We start from the raw sequence: 24,592 nt of genomic DNA on the forward strand, positions 1-24,592 counted from the left end.
CTGCGACTCCAGGGGGCGGGGAATTGCCAGCATCAGTGGTGAAATCTGGCCTTGGTACTCAGGCTTCCTGACCCCCTCAGCCAGGCTCTGTTCTTAAACCTTTGATCCCTGGAAGGGCTCCATTGTCCCCCAGGAAGGAAATAGCCGGAGCTCCCTTTCAGCCCCCACCAGCCCAGCAGCCCAGGCTCTTCTCTTGTGTTCAGGGGTCCAGGAAGGGCGCCCCAATCCTCTTTATCATTATTAATACAGTCAGCACTGGCATCGCTAATACTGTTATTCTTGGACATCAGAGAATGAGGAACATGATCAGAAATGGCAAGACACATGTCAGCCAGCTGTTACCCATTATGCCCTCCCCGGGTACACGATATGCCTTTCATGTGCTTAAAATCATAAATAATTTTTAAAGTATGTTGCTCTTAATTTTTATTCCAGGGCTCAAATGTGGTTCTCATAAAAGCCCGCTCTGGCCTCCTGTCACAGGCTAAGAGGTTTACTGAGATGCCTTCTTCCCTTACTTCTTTTTTCCCCCCAAGTCTCCCCCGGCCACTTCCCTCCGCAGGGGCCCCGCCGTGTGGTCTGAGGGCTAATTGGTTTCCCCCCTGCCTGGGAATCACGTTCCTTCCCAGGATGCAAGGAAGCAGGGCTATGGTGACATCTATCATGGGCAGATACAGGTTGCTGTCCCCATTTTACAGGTAAAGAAACTGAGGCACAGAAAGTTTGGTAACATGCCCAGTGTCACACAAACACTAGGAGAGCCAATGACCCCAAAGACCGAGGAAAAGGTCTAACCATACGAGACGCAAACAATACCTCCTTGATTTCCATGAGTCCCTCACCTGCAGTGACCTAAGAGGGCCTCTTTCTGCAACTGGTAGGAAGTCAGCAGGAGGCACCACCCAGGCATAAAGATGGAGACTGAGCCCAGCTGCGAGCGCGTGTCTCCTGCCGCCTCACAGCCCGACAGACACTAATCCAGACTGTCTCGTGCAGTGCATCTGTGCTTTCCCCTGCTCCTCCGCTCGCTGGATGACGGAGGGTCGACTGGGCTGAAGATCATCATCACACCCACTTGCGCACCTGTAATCTCAAAAGGCTGAGATGCACAGGGAAGGCAAGCAGGGCAGAGGTGGGCACGGCAGGCAAGCTGGACCAGGGTGGACGCCCCTGGACTGAAGAAGTTACGAGGATGAGAAGCTAAAGATGCAGCAGGGTGCACCCACCATTCCCCTGCCCTGCTGGTACCTGGGGGGGGACAGGGGGAGGGATGCACACATGCAGACACGCATCCACTGACCTCGGACCTGGGGAATTCCCTGCATAAGCCCAGTTACCCATGCAAGTGAGGGTTAAACCAGCCACCAATCCAGATGCAAACAGCACCAGGACCTGGTAAGATCAGCTGCATCCTAGAGCCCAGACGGAGACTCCTTGTGCACAGCAAGACCAGGAGCTGATCAGTCTCTTCATCCCTACCTGTGCCTCCAGGTCAGTGTCCTGTCTGTCCACAGCCATGCTGGTTGGAGACAGCGACGTGCTTCCAGAAGGCACATTCTCTGATGTCTAACTCTGGATTCACTTATGGTTTTTAATTCTGTTTCAGGATGTCCTCCACACATGAATGAATGTTTGCTGACTTTAAAAATGTGGGATAGAATCCAGACTACTTACAAGCTAAGGCCCTTCCGAGCTACGCCTCCCACCCCCTGCCATAGCCTCGGCCGCCCCTGCCCACAGTGTCTGTGCTGCACGCACCCTGGCCTCCTCCCCGTTCCCCGCACAGGCAGGGCTCTGCTTACCTTGGGGCCGGAGGACATGTCCTCCACTCTTCTGGGACGGTCCTCCCCGGCCCTCCCCGCCTGGCAAACTCCTACCCAGCCCCCAGGTCTCAGCTCAGATGGTGCCTTCCTGGAGTCTGTCCTCCGTTGCAATGGGCTTCCTCTGCTCGGCTCTCCATCCATCTAGCTCTTTTCCTTCTGTTGGTGCCTCCCCACTCATAACCAGCTATCTAACTTCTGAATCCTCACCACGGTGAAGCCACATGGGGCCAGGACTAGTTGTGGTCACCACTGAGTCACCAGCCGTCAGCAGAGTATCTCATACACAGCGATACTCAAGATCTATTCACTGGATAGATGGGTGGATGGATGGATGAAAAATGTGAACTTTTAAAGGGTTAGGACCCCTATACACAGCCTGGCCCCACTTGAGGTACAATTAGACTCTTCCTAAATGTTTTTTGGTAACTGAAGGGGCCACTAAGGACCCAAATCAGGATGGCCACTGTGATGGACACACGGACGCCTGCACCGCCTCATCCTCCTTGCAGACAGCTCTAAGGGATCATGGCACTCCTTCTCAACGCCCTTGGATGAAGCCTCAGAACCCATCTCAGCCTCGCCCTCCACCAAGCCACCACACATAGGCCAGATCTAGTATAGGGGACCCATTCTTTCTTTCATTAACAAACACTGATTCTGTGCTGCCGAGAAGGCAAAACAAAATCCCCACCCCTGTGGAGCTTCACAGTAGCGAGGATACAAACAGCAGAACAAAGATACAGATGCGCGTGGCTCGGCATCCAGCAGTGGTGTGTGCTGGAGGGAGAAAACGGGAGAAAGGGAGGGAGAGGGAAGGGCCTGCTTCACATGGAGCAGCGGGGGCTCTGTCTGAGGACGAGACTCGGGAGCAGAGACCCCAGTGATGTGGAGGAGTGAGTCCTGCAGCATCTGGAGGTCTCCAGACAGAGGGAGGGGCAAGCAAGAGGCCCTGAGAGGGAACCAGGCCTGGTGTGTTGGAGGATCGTGGGGCTGGGGCAGGCAGGCAGGTGGGGGGTGGCGGGAAGTCAATTTCTGTGTCAGAAGTGACAGATCCGGCATCCATTTAGAGTCCCTGCATAGACACGGCTGTTCCTGGCCCCTCACTGACCAAGAGCCTTTAATGCCACGGCAGGAGTCACATGATACCCTCAGGTTCCAGCGTGTCCCCCAGAAAGATGGCTCTAGTCCACGGTGGCATTCTGACGGTGCACCCAGTCCCGGTTCCTGGGGCCCTCATCCACGATGTGCTGGTAAACACTCATTTACCACCTGGGCGTGTGGGGTCGGGTTGGAGACTTGTCACCTTCGCTGATTTCTATGGCCTACTTCAATAATCAGTGGTCTAACAACCAGCTTGCAAAATTTCTAAAAATGTTTCAGATCTCAGGAGCCATTATGAACCAGCACATCACGGAAGACAAGCTGTGCCCGGGAGCCCCAGCACCTGAAGCTGACTGCCCCGGCCTCCCCTGCCTCTTCCCTCCCGCCGGCGCCTCCTGTCCACCCAGAGGGGCAGTGGTGCCAAGCCAAGCCGGGCCCCCCGCTCCCGCGTCTCCTATTGGGAGAGCAACCACATATCCCAGTTGCGGAGAACAGTCCTGGTTTACCACCGCCGCCCTGGCGTAAGGATGAACAGCTCCTTCACCCTCAAAAGGGCCCACAAAGGATGAAAACTCCGCCCACCACCCACCGCCCCCGCTCCCAGCCCCACCAGCACGGGGTCCAGCACCCAGGCCCCAGCCGGCCCGTCTGGTGTGCGCTACCCTAGGCCAGCTGGACGTGACCCAAGGGTTTGAAAAAGAAAACCACAACTTCCCTTTCAACTTCTTTTTCAATCATGAAGTTTGAAAACAACTTAAGAAATTCAAATTCACTTCCCATTACATCTGCATGTTTTTGGCGTCACTGTTTTTGAGCCCTGAGTCAGGCCTGTCTGTAAACAGCCCGCACTCGGTCTGCCAGGCCTGTGGTCGGCCAGGTTCACGTGCAATCCAGAAGGTTCCACCAGCCGTCTCAGGTTCTGCGCTGAAACCACGGCACGGACATGGCACCCATTCTTTTTTTTTTTCTTCCCTGATTTTTGTAGATGAAAAGCATTACAGAAAACAAACAAAAAAAGAGAGTAAGTCAAAGCACCGTGCACTCTTTCCAGCCTGTGTAAATCGCAATCAAAGAGCATTCACCCAGAAAGCCCACAGAGATATCGAACACAGACCCGCCCCTCTCGGCTGCACCTTGATTAAAAACAAATGCTTGGGAACAGGCAGTGACTGCAAGGAGGCCCCGCCCACGGCCGACCAGCTCTGGTTCTCGCAAACATCACCCACGGTAATAATAAATAGTTCTGTCCTGAAAGGCATCCTGAGGGCAGGGTAGACAGTGACCCTTCTCCCGTGACCAAGGACTAACAAGACCTCCATCCTTACTAAAACTCATGGCGTTTCTCCTGCTTTTTACTGTCTGGTCTTCAGGGAGGAGTTACTCACTATCAAAATAGCCCCAAAGAGGAATTAAATCACCACTTGATGAAGGATGGAGATGGTCCAGGTGAGGGGGGGAAAGAGTACGACTCTGCTCCTGAATGTGCATGGACCGCATTACAGCTGTGAGCTTCAGCCCCTGCTATTGTGCTGCAGATCACAGCCCCGAGGTACTGGGACAGCGGGAGCAAAGAATCATCTGGCATCCATTGATCAATCCGTGTACTCTGGGAAATTTCACCCTGGTTTAAATCATCCTAGACAAGGAGAGGCAATGCATTAATATTTTTATTCTGTCATTGCCGTGGACTAGCTCAGCAGCTTACCTAACAGTCCTGGGTTACAGCTTTCCTGTCCGTAAAGTAAGGTGGTTGGACCCTACAGTGTCTGTCATAGCTTTAAAATGCTGTGGCCCACATGTCAGCCAAATGACAACTGGTGAATTTGTTAATTCCATCCCCCTGCTACTGACTTTAGCCGGGGACAGACAGCCCTTGGAGTCACTCACACTCTGACAGTGTCCAAACATCTAAGGGCAGAAATGTCCTATGTCGGCCGCCTCTCCAAGCTGTGCCTTAAGTGAGGTAGTACACTTAGCCTGTGGGAGCCTCATCCGGGCTGCCCTCGGTCCCTGAGCCTGGCAACATCACTGGGCTTTCTCTGTGTCTGCACCTGCTGGACTGGTCTCCAAACCACACCTCTCTGCGGAGTCTGCACCGAGCCCCCTGACTTAGGCTTCTGTCCCAAGGACAGTACTTGACCCCTCTTCCAGGGCTTGAGCCTCTTCAGATGCTTTAAATATTTGCCTCTGGTCCCAGAATGATTTCCCCGTCCCCCCCCCCCCACTCACAATGAACGATAAAAAACTCACTTCCCTCACAGACCCTCCTTTATTCCTTCAACTAAACTGACCCCACCTTTTCTGGATTCTTCTGACCTACAGCCAGTATTTTCCTTACTCGTTAGCTTTTCTCTAACCGCTTTGGTTTCCTTACTCTTGAGTCTCTAAACGCACCGTAAGCCCCCGGGAGCAGGAACTAGAGTTTGTCTCCTATGCAGTCCCTGCAGACTTGAGTACGGTGTTACATACACAACAGATGCTCAGCAGAGTGTGCTTGTGTCCTAGGTCTTCCGTAACAAACTGCCACAAGCTGGGCAGCTTGAAACAACAGGAGTTTACTCTCACGCAATTGTGAAGCCACAAGGCTGACCCAGAGATGTCAGCGGGGCTGTGTGCCCTCGAAGGCTCTAGGGGAGAAGGCCTTCTTGCCTCTTCCAGCCTTTGATGGCCCCAGACATTCCCCGGCCTGGGGCCACGTCAGTCTGGTCTCCACCTGTCTCCCCAGGGTGACTGTGCGTCTCAAACCTCTTTCTTCTCTAAGGACCCCTGTCGCTGGCCTTGAGCCTGCCCGAAGTCCAGGATGACCTCTCCTCAAGATCCTTAACTGATTATATCTGCAAAGACCTTTTTTCCGAATAAGATCAAGTTCACCAATCCCAGGGTTAGGATTTGGACATAACTTTTTTTGGACACCTCTATTCAACCCTCTACAAGGAAGATTACAGGCCTTCAAAGTACAAGCCTTGTGAGGGTTAATTTCGTATGTCAACCGGGCTGGGCCAAGGGATGCCGAGATATTTGGTCACATGTTATTCTGGGTCTGTCTGTGAGGGTGTTTTCCAATGAGAGTAACATCCAGATGGACAGACTGAGTGAGGGAGATGGTCCTCTGTAGTGTGGGTGGGCCTCGTCCAATCAGTTGAAGGACTAAAGAGAATAAAAGGCCTTATTCCCCTGCAAGTGAGAGGAACGCCTCCTGCCTGCAGGCCGTGACCTGGGACGTCAGCCTTTTCCTATCTTCAGGTTCAAACCAGAACACCAGCTCTTCTTGGACCTCGAGCTGGCCGGCATTTGGACCTGGAACCTACACCAGGAGCTCTCTTGGGTCTCCAGCTGCAGACCAGGGACTCCCCAGGCTGCACACTCTCTTGGGCCGATTCCTCATAATACATACATCTAATGTACACATAGCACATGTATCCTGCTGGGTCTGTTTCTCTAGAGAAACCTGACTAATACCAGCCTCAAATCTGGGTAACCGGGACCGAGGAAGTGCTCTGGCCCTGGCCTGGCTGGACTGCCCCCTGAAGCTGCGTGGGCACCATCAGCTGGGAGCTTTTGCAAAAGCCACAGTTCCCAAGTCAGAATCTCTAGAGAGGCAGTAATAGGTATCTGAGAACAACTTCCAGTAATTTACAAAGCTTGACGGAATTAATATTTTCCTCCGAAGGGGCCACTCAGACTAACCAAAATGTCAAGTTTTGTGCTCTTTAACTGGAATTATATTAGTTCAGCGTGGTAACACTGATTTTCTCGCACTCAGAAAATTCATAACGGCAGTTAAATGTGTTTCCAGTTCATGAAAATGAGATGAAATATTCCTTTATAAATGCAGTCTAGTAGATTAAAAACTATTTCCAGACACGGAGTCCATGGAGAGAATTAAAGCACAAACAGCACTTCTGCTCTCAGCTTTATCTTTGAATCAAGTTAGCTCATCAGAAATTCGCCTACATGACTTGGTAGAATGACCCTCCCTGAACTAAACATTACATTCTCGGTTTTTATCCAAAATCAGTGTAAGAAATGGCCACAGAAAGGATATGCCAGCACCTTACATGAACACACTACTGAAAATATGTCCCTTATATTGTTCACATCCTTTACAGAAAATTACACTTTAGCAAATTTAATTTGGAAAAAAGTCCGCCTGCTCTGAGCAAACATGCTTATTTCTGCAGATTATGTAAGCCGTGGTCCTTTCTGCCTTGGCTACCAGGGAGTTCAGAATGAACTTGTCTCACTTCATCATCAATCGCCCTTATTTTTCATTCTCACGGTCATCATTTCCCCCGCACTCCACCAATCCCATGATTCTTTCTCATCTGTCCATTTTCAGAAATGATCCATCTGTACTTGTGCTTTGGGTTGTAATCCCTCTCAAGTCCTGTCTGGGGAAATAGGCTAAGGTATGAATCAACTAACCCAGATTGACGGGGGCTGGGGCGGAGCAGTGGGAGAACGCCAGGTCTCCACCTGACACACCTGCGGTCCGCCCTCCGAGCTCTCCCTCCTGCGCCGCGAGGCCCGAGCCATCTCCCCGCTGCCCCTCCTGGTGACTGCAGCACAGACCTCGCACATGGAGCCATTATGTTTACGGACGCCCCAAGGACCGACGCTCGAGGAAACAGAAATCCCCCAGCACATAGTCCAGAGGCCATCTGTTTCTGCCTCTCCAGCGATTCCATGTCTGGGCTGCTGGCCGCCTTGGCAGACTTAAGGAATGGGGCCCACAGCTGCAGATGCGAGCTGTGAAGGGAACCCGCAGGGAGGAGCTGCCCCGGTCTGGTGCCAGCGGTGCGCCCTCGACACACCGCCCACAAATGACAATACCGACAACAGTAATCATACGGGTCGTGCCTCTACGCTAGGAATCTAAACACACAGTCACGGCTCCTCATAGCAGCCCTCCACGACATTCCTTACTCCCGACGGTAGATGAGGGGCGCTCGGAGCCTGCTCTCCCGAAAAGGCACTGGTGGAGGTGGACCGCATCTGCTTGCATGCGAAGGACTCGTAAGCTCAAGTCCTTACAGGCTCCTGGGAACAGCAAATATGGATCCTGACAAAAGCTTCGGCAGATTGGACAAAAGGTACTTTCACCCCACCTCAGGCACGTCACTTCTGCTGAATTTCGTGGACTCTGGCTGGATTAACAAGACTTCATTAACAGGACAAGAAGGGACTCCGTTACCTCCCCCTGGACCATTCCCACCTGTGTCTCCTGGAGGCAGCACTTGGAGAATAAGTGAGTGTTGGCGGGGAGCATGGCAGGAGGGTGTTCGTTCACATACGTAAAAAAGTGAATGAGAAATAAACACAGACGTTGACCACCATCTACAAGGATCACCTTGGTCATGAGCAGAGGTGCGAAAGCACCTACTTCAAACCTTCTCAGGCTGCTCGGGGCCAAAGGCCAGGCCTTCCCGCCCCCTTCCTGTGCATGGATGCTGAAGTGTCCCTCCCAAAACACTGGCTCTTCTGTTGTTGTTTTTGGAAAACAAATGCTTCCTTCCAAGATTTCCCCTCCCAGTTAATATCTGTGCTCAGGACTCCGTGTCCCTGGACGCATTACTATGGATTTGTCCAGGTTGGAGATCTCTATTTTGTGATTTCCTCCCCATCTTCCCGGTCTCTCCGGACCCTGCTGAGTTATGATCCAAACCTCCACTGGCCTTCACCGGCCTGGAGGATGCTAACTGATCCCACACCATGCCCCAGTCTTCCTCCACACTCCCTCTGCGCCAGGACCTGGCTCTCTGCAAACGTAGTTTATTCTCCTCGCAGTCACTTCGCAAGACCATTAAAAAGAGGCAAAAATGTCACTGGACCCGGTTCCAGCCCCCACAGGCTGCCCTGTCTCGTCCTCACCCCCATGCTCCTTTCCCATCTCAGGAACTGGGTTTAACCCCCATCGCCACCCCTATAATCAGGTGCTCAGATTAATTTTTACAAGCAAGTGCATACCAAGTTACATCCCCCTCTCGTGGTTATGACACCCTCTGTGAGGTCAACTATGAGCCACTCCATTCTGTGAATGCAAAAAAGATCTGGGGCCACGTGGCTGAACCCACAGAAGGATGCTGCGACGGTCCACCTGGGTGGAGACCGGGGCCTAGACACTCTGGGGAAAAGTTCTTCCTGTTACTGCTGAAGCCTTGTTGGGTCACCACCTGGCTTTGCTCTCTCCAGACTCCCTGGACCACCAAATTCACAGACGGAACCCGTGCTGTGTGAATGGGTTGCTGTTGGACTCAGTGTTTAACTCGTGCTTGGCTGTCTGGGTGTCTGCCTTCTTCCTGTTGCCCCTTTGGCTGTAAACTGAGGGCGTGGATTGTTCCTGCTCCTCCAGGGTCTCCCCACACACTCTCTTCCTGTGGGAGCTCCGTCAGTGCTGGCAGCCTATCCAGGCAGGAGGGACGCCGACTGGGGAACTAGGAATTGAGACTATGCATAAAAATATTTGAGAACCCAGAAACAATAATAAACCCCTGTGTTTCCATAGTCCTGGTGAAGAACCAGATTCTTAAACCACCACCTCCTAAGAAGAGTAGTGTAGGTGTTATCGTGTCCCCAACGTAGATGATGAAACTGAGGCTCTGAAAGGGGACGTGACATCCCCACATCACACAGCAAAGAAGTGCAGGACCAAGGCTGGAAGTCTGCCCTTCAGAGGACTCGTCTGATAGATACCGTGTCTACCACCCCACGCTTCCAAAATGAAAAGGGAGGAGGGGAGGAAGCAACCTAAGGGTCCATCAGTGGATGAACAGACAAAGATGAGCTCTATTTATACACATGATGGAGTATTACTCAGCCATGAGAAAGGAAACCCTGCCATTGGCGACAACACGGATGGACCTTGAGCACATCGTGCTAATGAGATAAGTCAGAGAAAGACAAGTACCACAGGTATCACTTACACGTGGACTCTAAAAAGCCAAATTTGTAAAAATAAAGAGAAAATGCTGGTTACCAGGGGCTGGGAGTGCCGGGCTGGGACGTATGTTGTTCAAGGCAACACACTGCAGCAGGTGGTCAATAAGCCCTAGAGATCAAACCCTCAGTGCAGGGAATACACACTGCACCATAACCATCCAACCTGCTGCGACTAGAACTTCCCCTCAAAGAAAGGGTAATTACGTAACATGACAGATGCTAATTATCACCACCGCGGCAATCACTTCACAAGTACATAAATGTAGCAAATTAACGTGTACACTTTAAATTTACACAATGTTACATGCCAAATATATTTAAATTATTTTAAAAAAGAGAAAGAAGGAAGGCAACTCAGAGGTGGCTGCATCATCATGTGACCTTGTCCTAATCCTTTTGCCTACAAATTCAAGCACAGGTATTTCCAAGCTATGGATGGTAAGTCCCAGCAGGTTTGACGTAGGGGGCACACAAGCTCTAGGGGCAGATGCGTCTTTCAAGGAGAACTACGCTCACAAAGGCATGAGCGTGGGAGGGACAAGCAGGAACCAGAGGGACCAGAGGCTGGCACTGCTTGGGAGCTGAGTCTGGGATGGAGGAGGAGGCGGTGGGAGAGAGAGATGGGGTGGAGTCAGATGTTTAAGGAACAGAGAGGGAGGCGAGGAGACGGCATCAGGAGAGAGGTGGAAGGGAGAGGAAGGGACGGGAGAGCAAAGAAGAGGAAGAGACAGGGACAGGGGAGCAGAAGGATGCGCACGTCTTCTACGTCTCTAGGTTTCCCGCTAAAAGGGTTGTCCTGGGGGAGAGACGCAATGGAATGGGCATCAGAGTTCTGCTCACCTTCTTCCCAAGGGTCAGCCAGCAGAGATGAAAACACAGGAGGCAAGATGCAAACAGAAGAGAGTAAGAGAACGTCAGATACACAGATAAGCCAGGGAAAGCAGAAGAAACACAATCGTCTTAGAAGGAAGACAAGAGAAAGAGAAGGGAACTCTCGGTTATAGGTGAGGACACCGCCAGAGGGACGCAGACGCCCCCCTGAGGCTGGCCTGGGTCACATGCGGCTAGATCAGGAGGGCATCCCTGGAGGAGGAGCAGAGTCCAGAGCAAAGGTGGTGCCTGTGCTAGAGGACTGCGGTGTCTGGAGTGAGCGGTCTAAAACCAGGAGACACAGGTCACAGCAGCCGTGTAGCGGAAGGGGAGACGGTCACGGCGTGGTCCTCGTGAAACCAAGACACTCAGGCAGCCGACCCCCACACGTGAAACTTCTACTGGCAAAATGTTTGGAGCTAATATTCATGCCCGTGTTTGTTCGTTGTTGAATAGTCACTTGTCCACTTGCCATGGCTGGATCAGCCATCTTAGTAACTCTCGGAGAAGAGAACCCACACACTTTGCCCTTCCTGAGTCAGGGACTCATGTGGCACCACACGTGATGGCACTGGATGAGTGACTTTTGACGGGGACAGTAGCTCTACTGGTAGTGAAGAAGGTGTCGACATAGCCAACGATGTTTAGTGTCATCAAAATCTTGTTCAATAAAATGACAATGACGGTGGAGACGGCGATGAGAGAGCAGCGGATAAGAGAGGTTGTGCAGACAACTACAAGCACGAAGTTCTGTTAATGGCGCGGACGGTGAACTTCATGGCAATGGTAGTTACCATGACGAAGTCGTGATCCTGGCAATCCTAGGTCACCACTTGTGAAATAAAGCTGTGCATGTGTGCATGTGTGTGTACGTGTGTGTGTGTGACAGAGAGACAGAGACAGACAGAGACAGAGCAAGAGAGAGATCGCTCACAGGTAAATGAGATTATCACCTGCCCCAGGGCCCCTTCCAGAGACCCCTCGCATGGTCAAATGGCCACTCCTTTCCCTTAGAATACCAAGTGGAAAAAGGAGAGGGAATCCTTGGACACACTTCTTTTTCTTTTGGAAGTATTTCCTGGATTGTCTTCTGCAGAGAAATTGTCACCGAGGAATTCCCCAGGGATATTTTTTAATTATTCATGGACTATAATGGCTGGAAAGGACCTCAAAATACATCTAAACCCTGTGGCTCTCAACCCAGATGTGCATCAAGACGTCCTGGGGGTTTTTTCCCACAGTACTGACGCCAGAGCCTCATTCCCACTCCAGCCGACTGAATCGAAGCCTGGGTGGTACCCAGGTGCGAACGTTGCGAAAACACTCCCCGGATAATTTTGATCAACTCGCATGATAAGAACCTTCTATTCTACAGAAGGGACAAGCGAAGCCCACCAGCACACCACACTTAGTGACAGTCACAACCAGAAGAGATGTCTTCGCAGCAAGTCTGGTCCTGTTCCCCCTGCCTGCCTGCCGACCCCGGGGCGAGGCTTGCAGGCTGCTCCCATTGCTTCAGGGGCTCTAATGGAGCGCCCTGCAGGGCTGGGAGGGAGCCACCACAGCGAAACCAAGAAGCTGGACCAGGGCCACGTCTGGCTTCTCACGGAGCACGTCCCGGCGGCGCTCTGAGGAGACAGGGTCTCACCCTATCACTGTCCCAAACTCGGGATCCCCAGGAGGCAAGTGTGATTTCAACTCCACAAAACCCACATCCCACTGGCCCTGTTCCCGACACTATCTGCATCCAGCCAACCCTCAGGAGGCCCCAAGCCCAGGAGAAACATGCTCATACTTTCTTGGTTGGAACTTTGATCTTCAAGAATTCTGCCTCTCTGGCCAGCACCTGCCACGGGGCGTGGATCCGGACAAAGACAGAGCCCTGGCTTTTGCTCTGTAAGGGACAAAGAAGAAGAAATAGAAACATTTATAAGGTCATAGCTTAAATTCCTGGTTCCCCACCTGTCCCAAGCTAAAAGCCCAGACCTGTTATTTCTCCAGTGTCTGGGTTCTGTACTCCTTAAAATTCACTAGGGGCCAGTCTCCTCCCACCCAGACCCATTCACCACGTCTGGTCCAGAAATGCTCTCATCAAAGGAGGGGAAGGATTCCCAAAGCGTGGTCCCCGGAGTTTTGATGGCTTCAGAGGGAAAGATTTAAAACAATTGTATTCACAGACTTGAAATGTAAGCAATTAGAACTTTCACAGAAATCTCATGAACTCTTTTTTTTTATTGAAGTACAGTTGATTTACAATATTGTGTTAGTTTCAGGTGTACAGCAGAGTGATTCGGTATTTTTGCAGATTCTACTCCATCACAGGTTATTACAAGATCATGGGTGTGAGTCCCTGTGCTACACAGTACGTCCTCGTCCTCTGTTCTATAGACAGCACTCAAGGCAGGTGGACCACCACTGCCAGATTCAGTGAAAAGTCCGCAGCCTGTCTCCACACACACATTTTCATGGTTAAGTTTGCATGACTATTGGTTTGTTCTCCTGTTTTGCTGTGTCGTTGCCCAAATCACAAAAGGGGTTCATTTGAGCCAAAAAGTAATGATACAAATAACAATGTAACTCATACAACTCAATATAACCTCAGAAACAGAAATCGTGGGCAGGGCTCCGTATGAATACGGCTGTGACTCCATGTCCCGGGGCAAGTCATTCTGTGCGTGCACCGACTTCACCAAAAATGGAAACTTAGGACGGGAAACGCAGTGACGAGTATTTGAAAATCAGGTCTTATCAACTCATCTGGCCCCGGGTGCCACGTCTGCTATAAAAACTGATCAGATTTAACAGATTAAATATCGATCATCTTCAAATAAAACCTCAATTTTTTTTTCAGAACAAGCACACAAAGGAAAACAAAACCACTTCCTAAGGTCCATTAGTTTTCGTCACTGAAGAAGGAAAGAACAAAACAAGCAGGAAAAACGGGCGAAAGCCCCATTGATGTGAAGCTTCTAAAGCCACCTGCAACCTGAACTACAGGCACAAAGAAAGCAGAACAAGCCGAGAGCAAAACTGCTCATCAAACGACCCTCGGGAAGCAGGAGCCCGCGCACCTGGGCACCGCTGACGCTGGGCGAAGCCGCTGCGGGCGGCGTGGGAGCGGGGCCCTGGCGAGTGTGCTCTGGAGTCAGGCTCGCAGCGCCTCGCCCCTCCGCCCCCTGAAGACCCGCGCTCCCGGAGAAAGGAGGTGCTGCTGGGCCCCTGTGCGTTTTGTGCAGCAGGGCCCATGGACTGAGATGGCACCGACTCTGCGTGCACCCAAGGGGGCACTGCTCCCAGAAGAGAGGTCATCCCTCTAGAAAGTCGCTCACAAAGACCAGCTGGTGTTTGACGACCCGCCCTCCAGTCTTGGGTGAGCGCTGAAGATGACAGGGACCACATCCAGGCACAGCCTCTGACCCGCCGGCTGCCCCGGGTGCCGGGCAGAGACACAGGTGGGAGAAGACCACTTCCCCCACTGAAGGGCGCTCTCTATGGTGGGGCTCACGGAGGTCTTCGAAACGACGAGTAAGATAAAAAGATATTTCGTGACGTTCAGAATGTGAAGTGAGGCCCCTTTTCACGGTTTTGAATGGCACTCCACCGTCGATCCAATGATTCAGGCGTCCGGATGTCTGCTTCAGGGATGAAAGGTGCTGACTTACAAGGGAGGAGAAACCGAGATTTCGCAAAAAGACTGAAAATGTGGCAGAAAGTCTTGGATGGCCTCGAGTTGACAAATACCTGAAAATAATAAGAATCACCGTGACGCATCTTCATGGAGTGCGTGCCGCGTAGCAGGATGGGGCGAGGCGGTCACGCGCTTTGGTTCCCAGGACATTCACAGCCGTGCTGGGAGGCGGGGACTAGCACCATCTCCGCGGCACAGTTGAGGAAATCAAGGTGGGGAGTATTTAAACAGTTTGTCCTAAGCTACACAGATAGTGTAATAGAAGAAAAAGTATTCAAATCCAGGCCGCCTACGCTCTACCTGGTGGCTTTCTCCTCTCATCAGAGACAAACAGGACATTTAAGCACGTGGTTAAAAACCACATCCAAGGGCTGCAACAGAACATAAAGACGTGGTTTTTTTAAGACTAGAACTGAATCAAAGGGTGGAAGGAGTCTATGAGGCAGCCCTAAGATGAAACACTCAGCCGCCGCGCTCCCGAGCGGACTCAGCTCTGACGACACACTGGAAGGGGCTTCCAGTGAGAGATCGCCCAGCATCTCCGTCCGTCTGTGGCAGCAACGTCCAGGACCACCAGACAGGGCCATCAGTCACGCGCTGCTCCCTAACCGTAATTTAAGCTCTTCTAACCTAGTGAAAGTGAAGCGGAAGAAAAGACACCACCAGGGAAGCTGACCAGCAGCCCCAGTGCCCCACCGCGGCCCCAGAAATGATGCTGTAGGTGAAAGACGGCAAAGAGGAGTGCCAACCCTGACATGACACCATGACTATTATTGACTTTCAAGTATTTTGTTTCAGCTTTATTTTTAAATTGTGATGAATGCTTTTTTTTAACTTTATCTAGAATTGGTGCCCCAAGTGTGTACCAAATGTCCAGTAAGTGGCTGCAGATGCTCGGTGTTTGAGAAAGGGCTGGAAGGGCCAGGGTCAAATCCCGTGGCCCTGGTGACAGATGGCTAGCTGTCCCCTGACAGCCACTGTCCTTTTCTTTATTTTTAAGCTAGGCCCACGGCCTTCCAGAACGAAGGCTGTATCTCTCCTGGAGTGTGACCGTAACACTAATTCCAGGACAGGCGGTACAGGTGGAGGTGCTGGGAAGCAGCCCCCAGAGACCCCCCCACTGCCGAGACACGAGTGGGTGACTTCTGCCCCCTAATCCTCTTCCCTGCCTCTGATCTACTGCCTGGAACGTGGCTACCCACATCTTAGACCTCGAGGTCAGAGTCAAGGCCAGAAACGGCCAAGTATCCAGAGAGAAGCTGGGTCCCGACTCTCCAGGGTCACAGCCGCCCCAGCCTGTCTCTGGGACTTTCATGGGGAGATACAAGTCCATCTTGCCACGCCCTGGATTTTAGAGGCTCTGGCAAACGCAGCCCGAGCATCCATTAACTAACACAAAATTGTTTCCCAATGTGGGGGCTTTCATTCCCTCCAGCCAAGGATGCTGCTGCGTCTCCATCCTCCCCAAATGGAGGTTGTTTCAAAGGAAAAATAAAAGCGGGAATGCAGTTTAGTGGTGCTAACATCGAGTCATCATGCCCCTTTCATGCCAGGCAACGCCGTTACCTTCTCATAAAAAGAAGAACAACCAGCTGATGCGAAATATTAGCTGGTGTGACTGGCTAGGTCTACCGGGAAAAAAAATAAAAAACCAAATACTTGAAAATCCCTGAGCTGAAGCATCACCAACTCCGGAGGCTCTTTTTACCAACCCAGGAATCTAACATTGGAGGTTAACACAAATTAAGCTTTAAAAAAAAAAATCCTTGTTCCCCAGGCCCAGCTGAGTACCATTCTGCATTGGATTGGATTCCTTTGGGCAGAGGGGAGGCGTAGAAAGAGCTCCAACTTCAGATTCAAATCGATTAAGATCTGAAGCCTGGATTTTACAGCTATGGGACACTGGGCAAGTCACTTAACCAAGGGAGCCTCAGTTTCTGCATCTGAATAAGGAGGATGAGAAACACTGCAGGGCTGCTGTGTGGGTGGGAGAGAAAGCACGTGAGGTTCCCGCTGGAGTGCCTGAATGCCCACCGCTCCATACATGGCACGTCGCTCTGCTCAAACAACAGCTTCTTGACTGCAGGGACAGTCTCTGACACTTAGCTTGTGTCCCGCCCAAGCACCTGGCACGGGCTGGACACAGAGTAAGTCCTCGCAGAATTCCTGCCCTGGATAGAAAAGACGGGGGAGGAAACCATTCCTGCTAGATGAAAACGCTGGTTTGTTCACTGCCTTGGTCTCTTCACTTGCCAAGCATCAGATTTCCACGGTACTGTTCAACATCCCCGTGCTGAAGGCTCAAAGCAGAGCCAGCTGAAGGACATGGTGCATTTCAGAAGGGGAACCGATTTAGCCAAAGGACTCTGGAGTTGGAGAGCAGCGCTCCAGCGACCCTCAACGTGTCTTAAGTAGCCAATGAAGATCTGGAGCTCAGGAGGCTGACCTGCTGGGTTACGGACACACAGCTCGTTAGTAGCAGAGCCAGGAATGAAATCCAGGTCTGCCTGGACATCGAGGTCCGTCCTACAGTGCCTGGGAGGGACGACATCACTCGTCCCAGAGGGCTCCCAGCCCATCCGGGGGCAGCCCTGGGGCCCCTCCCTTCACAAGCGATCAGGCCGAGGAGGGAGAGCCCTGCGGGTGTGGGGGAAACCTCTCTCTAGAGCTCCAGCCGCTGCTCAAAGCCCTCGGCAGGGACCAGAGGCCCTGCGCTCCTGGTGCGATGGTGAGACTCTCCGTATTGTTTATGTCTAGTTGTTGTCTTCCAAAGATTGCATGTGGCTTCGCAGGACCACGTCCTCCCTCTGGAGAGACAAGAGTGAATGGGAGGCGGCCCCAGCCAAAACTGGAAACCGATACTCCACAAGCCTCCTTCCCACACAGCCCTGCCAAGCCACCCTGATGCTGACCCCAGACGCCTGCGTGCACTCTGGCCCTGGCCCTGCTGTGAGCCGAGAACAGCAGCTACAGCACATCGTGGCCCGGGAGAGGGGCCGCCAGAGGAAGGGTAGGGGTGAGCGGGAGACGAAGGAGAGGGAGGACGGCGGGGGGAGAGCAGATGCCACTGAGATCTCGCCAGTCCAAGTCATCTCTGGTCCGCGAGGACCAAGGGCGTGTGGTCCCACGGCAAGGGTGACGCACCCCGGGGACCCCCATGTGCTCAGCTCACCGTGGTTGACACCCACACAGCTGGAGAAGCTACTCCAGGTGGTGTTGAGACTGCGGCCAGGGCAGCCAGCATCACAGACCAAGGAGGAGTGTGGGGTGCAGCCTGGAGACTTCAGAAATGAGAGCAGGAAATGCGAGGGTCCTCACAACTGTCCCACCCGGGGAACACCACGGTCTCCCCCGTCATCGTTCAGATGAAGTCTTAACTCCCTTCAGCTCTCAAGAACTTCCAACCTGCGGTCCAGGAGCAGCCTCTGCCTGGACCTCCCAGAGATGCAGGGACTTGGAACGAAGCCCAGGGAAGAGCACCCCGACTGGAGGAGGAAAGGTACAAACGTGCTTCCCGGGGGGCCCCGGATGAATCTCTCCTCTCCACCCCTCTCCTCCCCAGGCCACAGTGAGGCTGGGTCAATGATCAGCAAAGACAGAGGACAGGACCAAATGCCCACTGAACCCTGTCCCAGGGACCCCCCCCCCCCCGCCAAATACCAACAGCACAGCTGCCCTGATACAAAAGGCATCACCTGGTCCCCAAGCAAAGGTGGGGACAACCTGGTCAGGGACCAACCCATGGAGATGGAAACAGCCACTCCAGTCGCAAATTTTTCAAATCAAATGTCCATCATGAAAAACTCCTGGGGCGGGTGTCTGGGGGGTACAGCATGCCGTGCTGGGAGGATCCCTCGGGTCAGCGACCAAAACAGACAGAGACCCAGGAAAGATCATCTCTGGACCCACAACCCCAGTCCTGAATCTGTGCATTGCATGTCACTCTACTCCAGACAGGAGCCACCCAGAAATCCCGCTCAAGCCCCGGTGAAGATGAACTGGGGAGGGGGAACCCAGGGCAACTGAGGAGTCAGACCGTCTTACACACTAAGGGCCGAGAGAGCCAGCTCTGCACCTAATCCCTGAAGAGCAGGGGCCCCCGGGGCAGCCCAGCACCTGAGAAGGAAGGGGAGTCGGCAGCAGAAGGGATTAAGTGTTCCCTGGGCGGCCTTCCACTTCAAAGACCCACAGAAGGAGTGGGGGGAACCTTCACCACCGCCAGGGGACAGATGGGTCATGGGGAGGCCACGGGTCCCGGGGTCTGAGGCCCCAGCTCTCTCACTGACCAGCTGCACCATTTTTGGCAAGTCACCCAAGCTCTTGAAACTCAGAGGCAACTTTTTAAATTTTTTTTAATTTATTATTGTAATATTTTATAACTTTTTGGTGGGAGGGGGAGGCAATTATGTTTGTTTATTTTTAATGGAGGTGCTGGGGATTGAACCCAGGACTTTGTGCATGCTAAGCATGAGCTCCACCACTTGAGCTACACCTTCCCCCCAGAGGCAATGCTAAAATAATTTTAATGATGAATAATAACAGCACCTGGAGGAGAGAAGGATGGACTGCACAAGGGGATGCATGGAATCTTCCGGGGGTGAGAGATGGTCATTACCTTGATCACGTGATGGCTTCACCGGTCTGTACATATGTCAAAACTCAACAGATCAGACACTTTAAACACGTGCAGTTCTTTATACATCAATGATACCCCAATAAGGCTGGGGGGGGAGATTCGCAAAAACGTAAAATGATGCCACACTTCTCACAATTTTTTGGGTTTCAAAAAATACTGTTATTTTTTCATTAAAATATGTCTCTTCTGTTAACATATTATTTATTTAAAAATATATTATACATTGTTAGTCTGTGATTAAGAAACAGATATTCAAAAGCTAATACTGACTCTGTGGTATTCCAGAATCAAATGAGATGAATGATCGAGGGAACTGTTTTACACCCTATAAAGTAAACGTAAAAGGGCTTCTTTAAGAGCAAGCAAGGTCAGAGGCAGCCACTGCCAAATCTCTGCCTTGGTCCTCAGTGTGCAGGGCATCCCCTGCCCCCGGGGTCACGGACACATGCCCTTGGCCTCCATGTGGCTCCTACCATGCTTCTTGGATCCCGCCCAGGAGAAATCACAGCTGAGCCACCCAGGCGATACCTGGACAGCACCAAGTGACGTGGAAGTTAAAGAGAGTGTTTCTCTTGGGCATCAGAATGCCGAAGGCTGAGCAGGAGCCGGGGACCAAATTTCTACCCAAAAAAGAGGGTAAAAATCCATGAGCCCTGAAGACGTTGGCAGAAACGGACAGGGCCCCTCCCAAAACCAGGCTTCAAGCACTCGGGGTCCAGCCCCAAACAGACAGGAAAAGGTCACAGATAAACCAGAGGAAAAACCAGAGGAAAACGCTGCCCTTTCCGATTCGTCACAGTAAAACTATTTTGGACGGTCGACATCCCGCAAGTAGAATCAGATGCTGCAGACGCTAGTTCCCAGCCATCACTCACGGGCCAGGACACTGCAGGCATTTCAACGCCCAAGGAAACAGAAGGCAGCCGCAGAGCCGGGGCAGAGGGTCCCCGAGATGGGTGGTGACAGACACTTGGACCGAGAGTGATGGGCAGGCCCTGGTGGGGCTGGGACAGTCCCCGGTTATCTCTTCTGCCTCGTCCTTCTACCCAGTGCAGCAATTCAGTATCACCAAAAACGTCCTAGACCGGACAATAAATCATAGTCACCCTCCGGATCAGCAGTGAACACCATGAATTCAACAGCCCTCCAACCTTCGGACAGGAATGCCCAGTATCTCCTTCCTGGACTGCATTCCTTCGGCCCACATGATAAATGTCCCACTCAGGGAGAAGCGTTTCCAGGCACTTAAAAGCCCATCGTAAGACCTCTAAAAGTACCCAGCTCTCTCATACTCCTCCTAACGCAAAACTTATGTGATTTTCTGATTTAGATCCTTTCCTTCCTTCCTCAAGACACGTCTACAAACCCTTCAAGCTATCAAGAACAAATCCCCCTCCACTCCAAAAGATGTGCCCTTGCCCTCCCTGAGCAGTGACTCACCTCTCCCCAAGGAACAGCTCCCCTGTTTCCTATGATTCAACCATCCCATCATATTTCAGTTCAACAAGTATTTACTGGGCCACAAGCGTGTGACCGACCAGCAATGTGCTAAGAGTTAAGGGCACACAGAAGAAATACGCACCATCATACGGTTTCCAGTCTCTTTGGAAACCGGATAAACGATATCGAACACACAGGACAGATGAGTAACACCACGCCTGGGGTGATTAACGTCCAAGCGTACAGGATGACTGATGAATGCTCATCTGTTTGCTGTCTCCCCTTTCACTCATCAATAACTGCCAGATTTTGCTCCCAGGGAAACACACCCCCTGGATCTCAGCCATATGTTTTTGGTAGATCTGACCTCACCACCAACGCAGGGATGAGCCCAATTAGCTTGAGCCAGTCGAGGCATCCATCCCCCTGGACACAACAGGTGGTTCTGGAATATGTTCGTAATGCAATCAGAACTGATAAGATGAAGCCATGTTGGCCAGAGTTTCAGGATTAAGCAGCTTTTTCTGCCAGAGCTCTGGGGAGAATAGTGACGGTCAATTTGCTCCGTCAAGGGAAGGGCTAGGTCAGCCAAGGGACCACTGAGTAAGCAGAGGATGGACCAGACCCTCCAAAAGGCTGGGCAGAAAGATGGAGAGCATCTTGGGGCCATTATTTGAGCTGCTGGATCACCCTTCACCTGACCTACTCATATGAGCTTATGAGTTCCTTTTGTTGAAACCAGCTGAGTTTCTGTCGATGCAACCAAGAGTTTTCAAGGATATAAGAAACTATTGGAAGAGCTGACTCTGGGCTGGAGGAGCCAGATGCCCTGGAGGAGGGGACACCTGAGCGGTACTTTGAACATCATGGTAGGATTTACACATGCAGAGAAGAAGAGGAGTGGGGTTAGCAGAGGTGCAGGGAGGAGCGAGCCTGCTCGAAGCACAGAGGCCAGGAGGTGAGGGCTGAGATGCGGCCCATGCCGGCCTCACCGCCCGCCGCGTTCCTGTTGCTCAGGGACCGCATGGGAGTGACCTGGATGGGTCAGCCCTGTGCACTCACCTGGACTCACTGTCTCTTCCGCAGGATAAAGAATGACAGAAGTCTCCCTGGGGAGCCCCGAGGGAACGCCTTCCTCCTTTCTCGATGGAGCTCAAGTTGGGAACCGCTTCCCATTTTCCAGGGAGACCAAAAGAGGCTGCAGAAGGGCAGCGACGGGCAGCGACTGTCCCTCTGCTCTGGGGCTGGTCCAGGCCACACCAACAGAATAAAGGAGAAGCCTCTCGTGTGCGGCCGCAACCTCCTCGAGGTCCAAAGAGGCAGGCTTTGTGAAGGCATGGCTCTGACTCTCCCTTAAAGGGTCATCAACTCTTCGTAACAGAGGCCTCATCCAGGGACGCAGGCAGACTTTGAACAAGTACAAAGAAGCTGTAAAATCCTCCACAACACCAGTCACAAGCTCTCCTCAGCTAAAGAACCCTTTCTTCCAACCAGATATTGCCTGGCGCTGCCTTCACTGAACTCTGGAGGCCAGAGCCTCCCCTGCCCGGCCTCGATACAGACAAACTGCTCGGGGACACTAGGAAAAGACCCAGTGACGCGATGAGGAAAAAGAATAGAGAAGCTGATCATTTTGTGGGCTTCCAAAAATATCCAGAATTAGCCCCTCCGCCAAGAGTACCATGAGAATGACCTGTTAGCTGAGAGTGGTCTGGAGGACAGGGGATGAGGAGATGGGGTCCCAGAGAAGCAGGCGGCATTAAAAGCAAAGCTCAGGAACTCCCCACTCTGACATCTACCTGCTGTGTGGCCATGGAGGGGCGAGGAGGCAGTCTCTCTGGGACTTGGTCTCCTTTCTGGTAAAATATAAAAATAATAATGGGGAAGCCACCACGATGAGCTCACAGAATGCTTGAGAAGATCGGCAACAAGACGAGAAAGGCACCTCGCACAGTGCCTGGCGCGGGGCAAGCAGGTGCTCAAGGCTGATAACGACTGCAGTCCGCACGTGCTGTTCTCTGGCCAGAGGAATGTGAATCGAGGGGGCTTGTGCAATCCAGTTTCCAGCATCCTCCCCTCTTTCCCAGAAAAACCTGGCTCCTGGGGCATTTTTCTCCCTATATGAGGCGAGAGCCCAGTTTGGAACACGTCCCGTCTATGCAGCCAAAACAGGCTTCTCCGCGGCGAGTCTCTGCACGCACACACAAACACACGCACGCGCAGCAGCGGAGCTGGCCTGGCCCGAGGCCGCCCGACCCTCCCACAGCCCCTAGTCTGGAAGAAAAGGGTCATCAGCCACATTAATTAAATCTGCAGATGAAAACAAACTGGGCGGTGCTGCAAACAGCACCAGAGAGGATGAGAAACCAACGAGCAGGGACCTGGGGAGTTCAGAAAATATGGGACAGGAAACAACAAAATGAGACTCGATGCAGAAGAATGCAAGTCACTCTAATGGGGGGAATAATCAGAAACATAGACCCTGGCAGGGGGAAGAGAGGGGAGCTGGGGAAAGGCTGAGGAGGTGAGGGCTTGGGGTGGGGTGGGTGGCAGGTGGCAGGTGAGAGAGCGGGCAGCCAGAGGTGAGACCAGCTGGAGAGTGGGCTGCCGTGGCTGAGCGGGGCCCAGGCAGCAGGGTGGGGCTGCCCTCTCCAAGGGGAGCCTCCATGCAAGCACAAACTCGGTCACACCTCCTCCAGGAAGCCCTCCTAGACTCCTCACTGGTCACTCGTCTGTGACAAGCAGCCCCGTGTTTGATTTAGGGACCTCTTTCCATGTCTGACTCCCTTGTCTCCATCAAACTCTCAGCTCCCAGGGGACAAAGCCCCAGTCCTGCAGCTCACTGGGGTTCCTCCCAGAGTCACCACAGTGCTAAGCCCAGGGTAGGTTTTCAACAAAAAGGAAGGGCAGTATCGTCTCCAACAACACCAGAAAGAGAAGGACTTCTGTCTCCAAGCCCTCGTGGGTTACGACCACGTCTGAGGTTTCTCCGTCTACTACGCCCTCGATGCTGGGGTGACACCTGGTGCACAGTGCCCGAGTCAGTGCATGTTGCCTGTTTGACCCTATTCGAGCCAGAACACAAACCAGAGGTCACTCAGGGTCGGGGAAGAGAGGAGGAATAGCACGTCTGGGGAAGACGATGAGGCGTGGCCCTCCTCGGGTGACGACGACTCTTCCGATGTCCCCATGACGCAGGGAGTGGCTTCTCCAAGACTCCAGTGGTCTCCCCAAGGCACCTGCCCCCTTTCATAACCAATCATTACAATCCACAGCAATCGGGAGAACAAGGTGTAACCCGTTCTCAGGGAACCTGAGTACAGCTCGTCAGCCCTGCAGAGAAATCTGCCTGCTGCTGGAGCCACTGGCAAGTCAAGCTCCCGCAGAGAAAGGCAGGAGCCCCTCCGAGCCCGAGAATTCCAAGAGCACGTTCTCATCAAGCGTGTGTGTTTCAAGAGATGAAGGAAGGAAACACCGAACACTTGCCCTGAGGCTCAGCCTCCTTTGGCATCGGGGACAACGGGAGGGGAAAGCAAACGTCAAATGTACTGAAAAACCTCCCTTGGAAAGGCCAGGGATGGAGGAGTTTTTAGAGTGCCTTGTACGCACAGCAGGCCCTTAGAACCCAAGCCAGCAGGACATGCCGCAATTCTGAGAGGTCCCTGGAGAGGGAGAGCCCACAGTGTCTCCCACTCCCCTGGACCCTCACTGTTCCAGCGATGCTCGGCCTCCATGGGCGGTGGGAGAGACAAGGGACAAGCTGATGAAACACAGAGACCAGGTCCTGTGCCAGGTCCCCACTTCCCACCTGCCTGCCTTCAGTGTCGTGCCTGCACCTCCCCGGCCTCTGCTTATTCGTATCCATAAAATGACAGGGCTTAGCTCGGAAGGTCTTGTCCCACTGGAAGATCCTTTGACTTCATGAAGGGCAGGAATTCTCAGCACTACAGCCTGTCTGTTATTCTACTGCAAAAGTAATTTGATGAGCTGCAAAGCTCCCAGCCTCCGTGGAAAACGCAGGAGTGGGCTAGAGCGCAGAGCCTTACCCCACCTAGACAGAACTGGGTTTCTCTTGTCTTCTTTCCCCAAGCCCCA

The 24,592-nt window shown here is 52.5% G+C and overlaps 1 protein-coding gene across 1 annotated transcript in view; it reads right to left on the minus strand.

Annotated features, from left to right (window-relative positions):
* The window catches only part of ANO2 (anoctamin 2), a 248,636-nt gene that overhangs the window by 186,973 nt on the left and 37,071 nt on the right, over positions 1–24,592 (minus strand). The window contains exon 4 of the mRNA XM_031444274.2: positions 12,529–12,627. Within this exon, the coding sequence (XP_031300134.2) occupies positions 12,529–12,627 (99 nt within the window). The remainder of the gene's footprint in view (positions 1–12,528; positions 12,628–24,592) is intronic.

Source organism: Camelus dromedarius, chromosome 25 (genome assembly GCF_036321535.1).
Source record: "Camelus dromedarius isolate mCamDro1 chromosome 25, mCamDro1.pat, whole genome shotgun sequence".
Lineage (NCBI taxonomy): Eukaryota > Metazoa > Chordata > Mammalia > Artiodactyla > Camelidae > Camelus > Camelus dromedarius.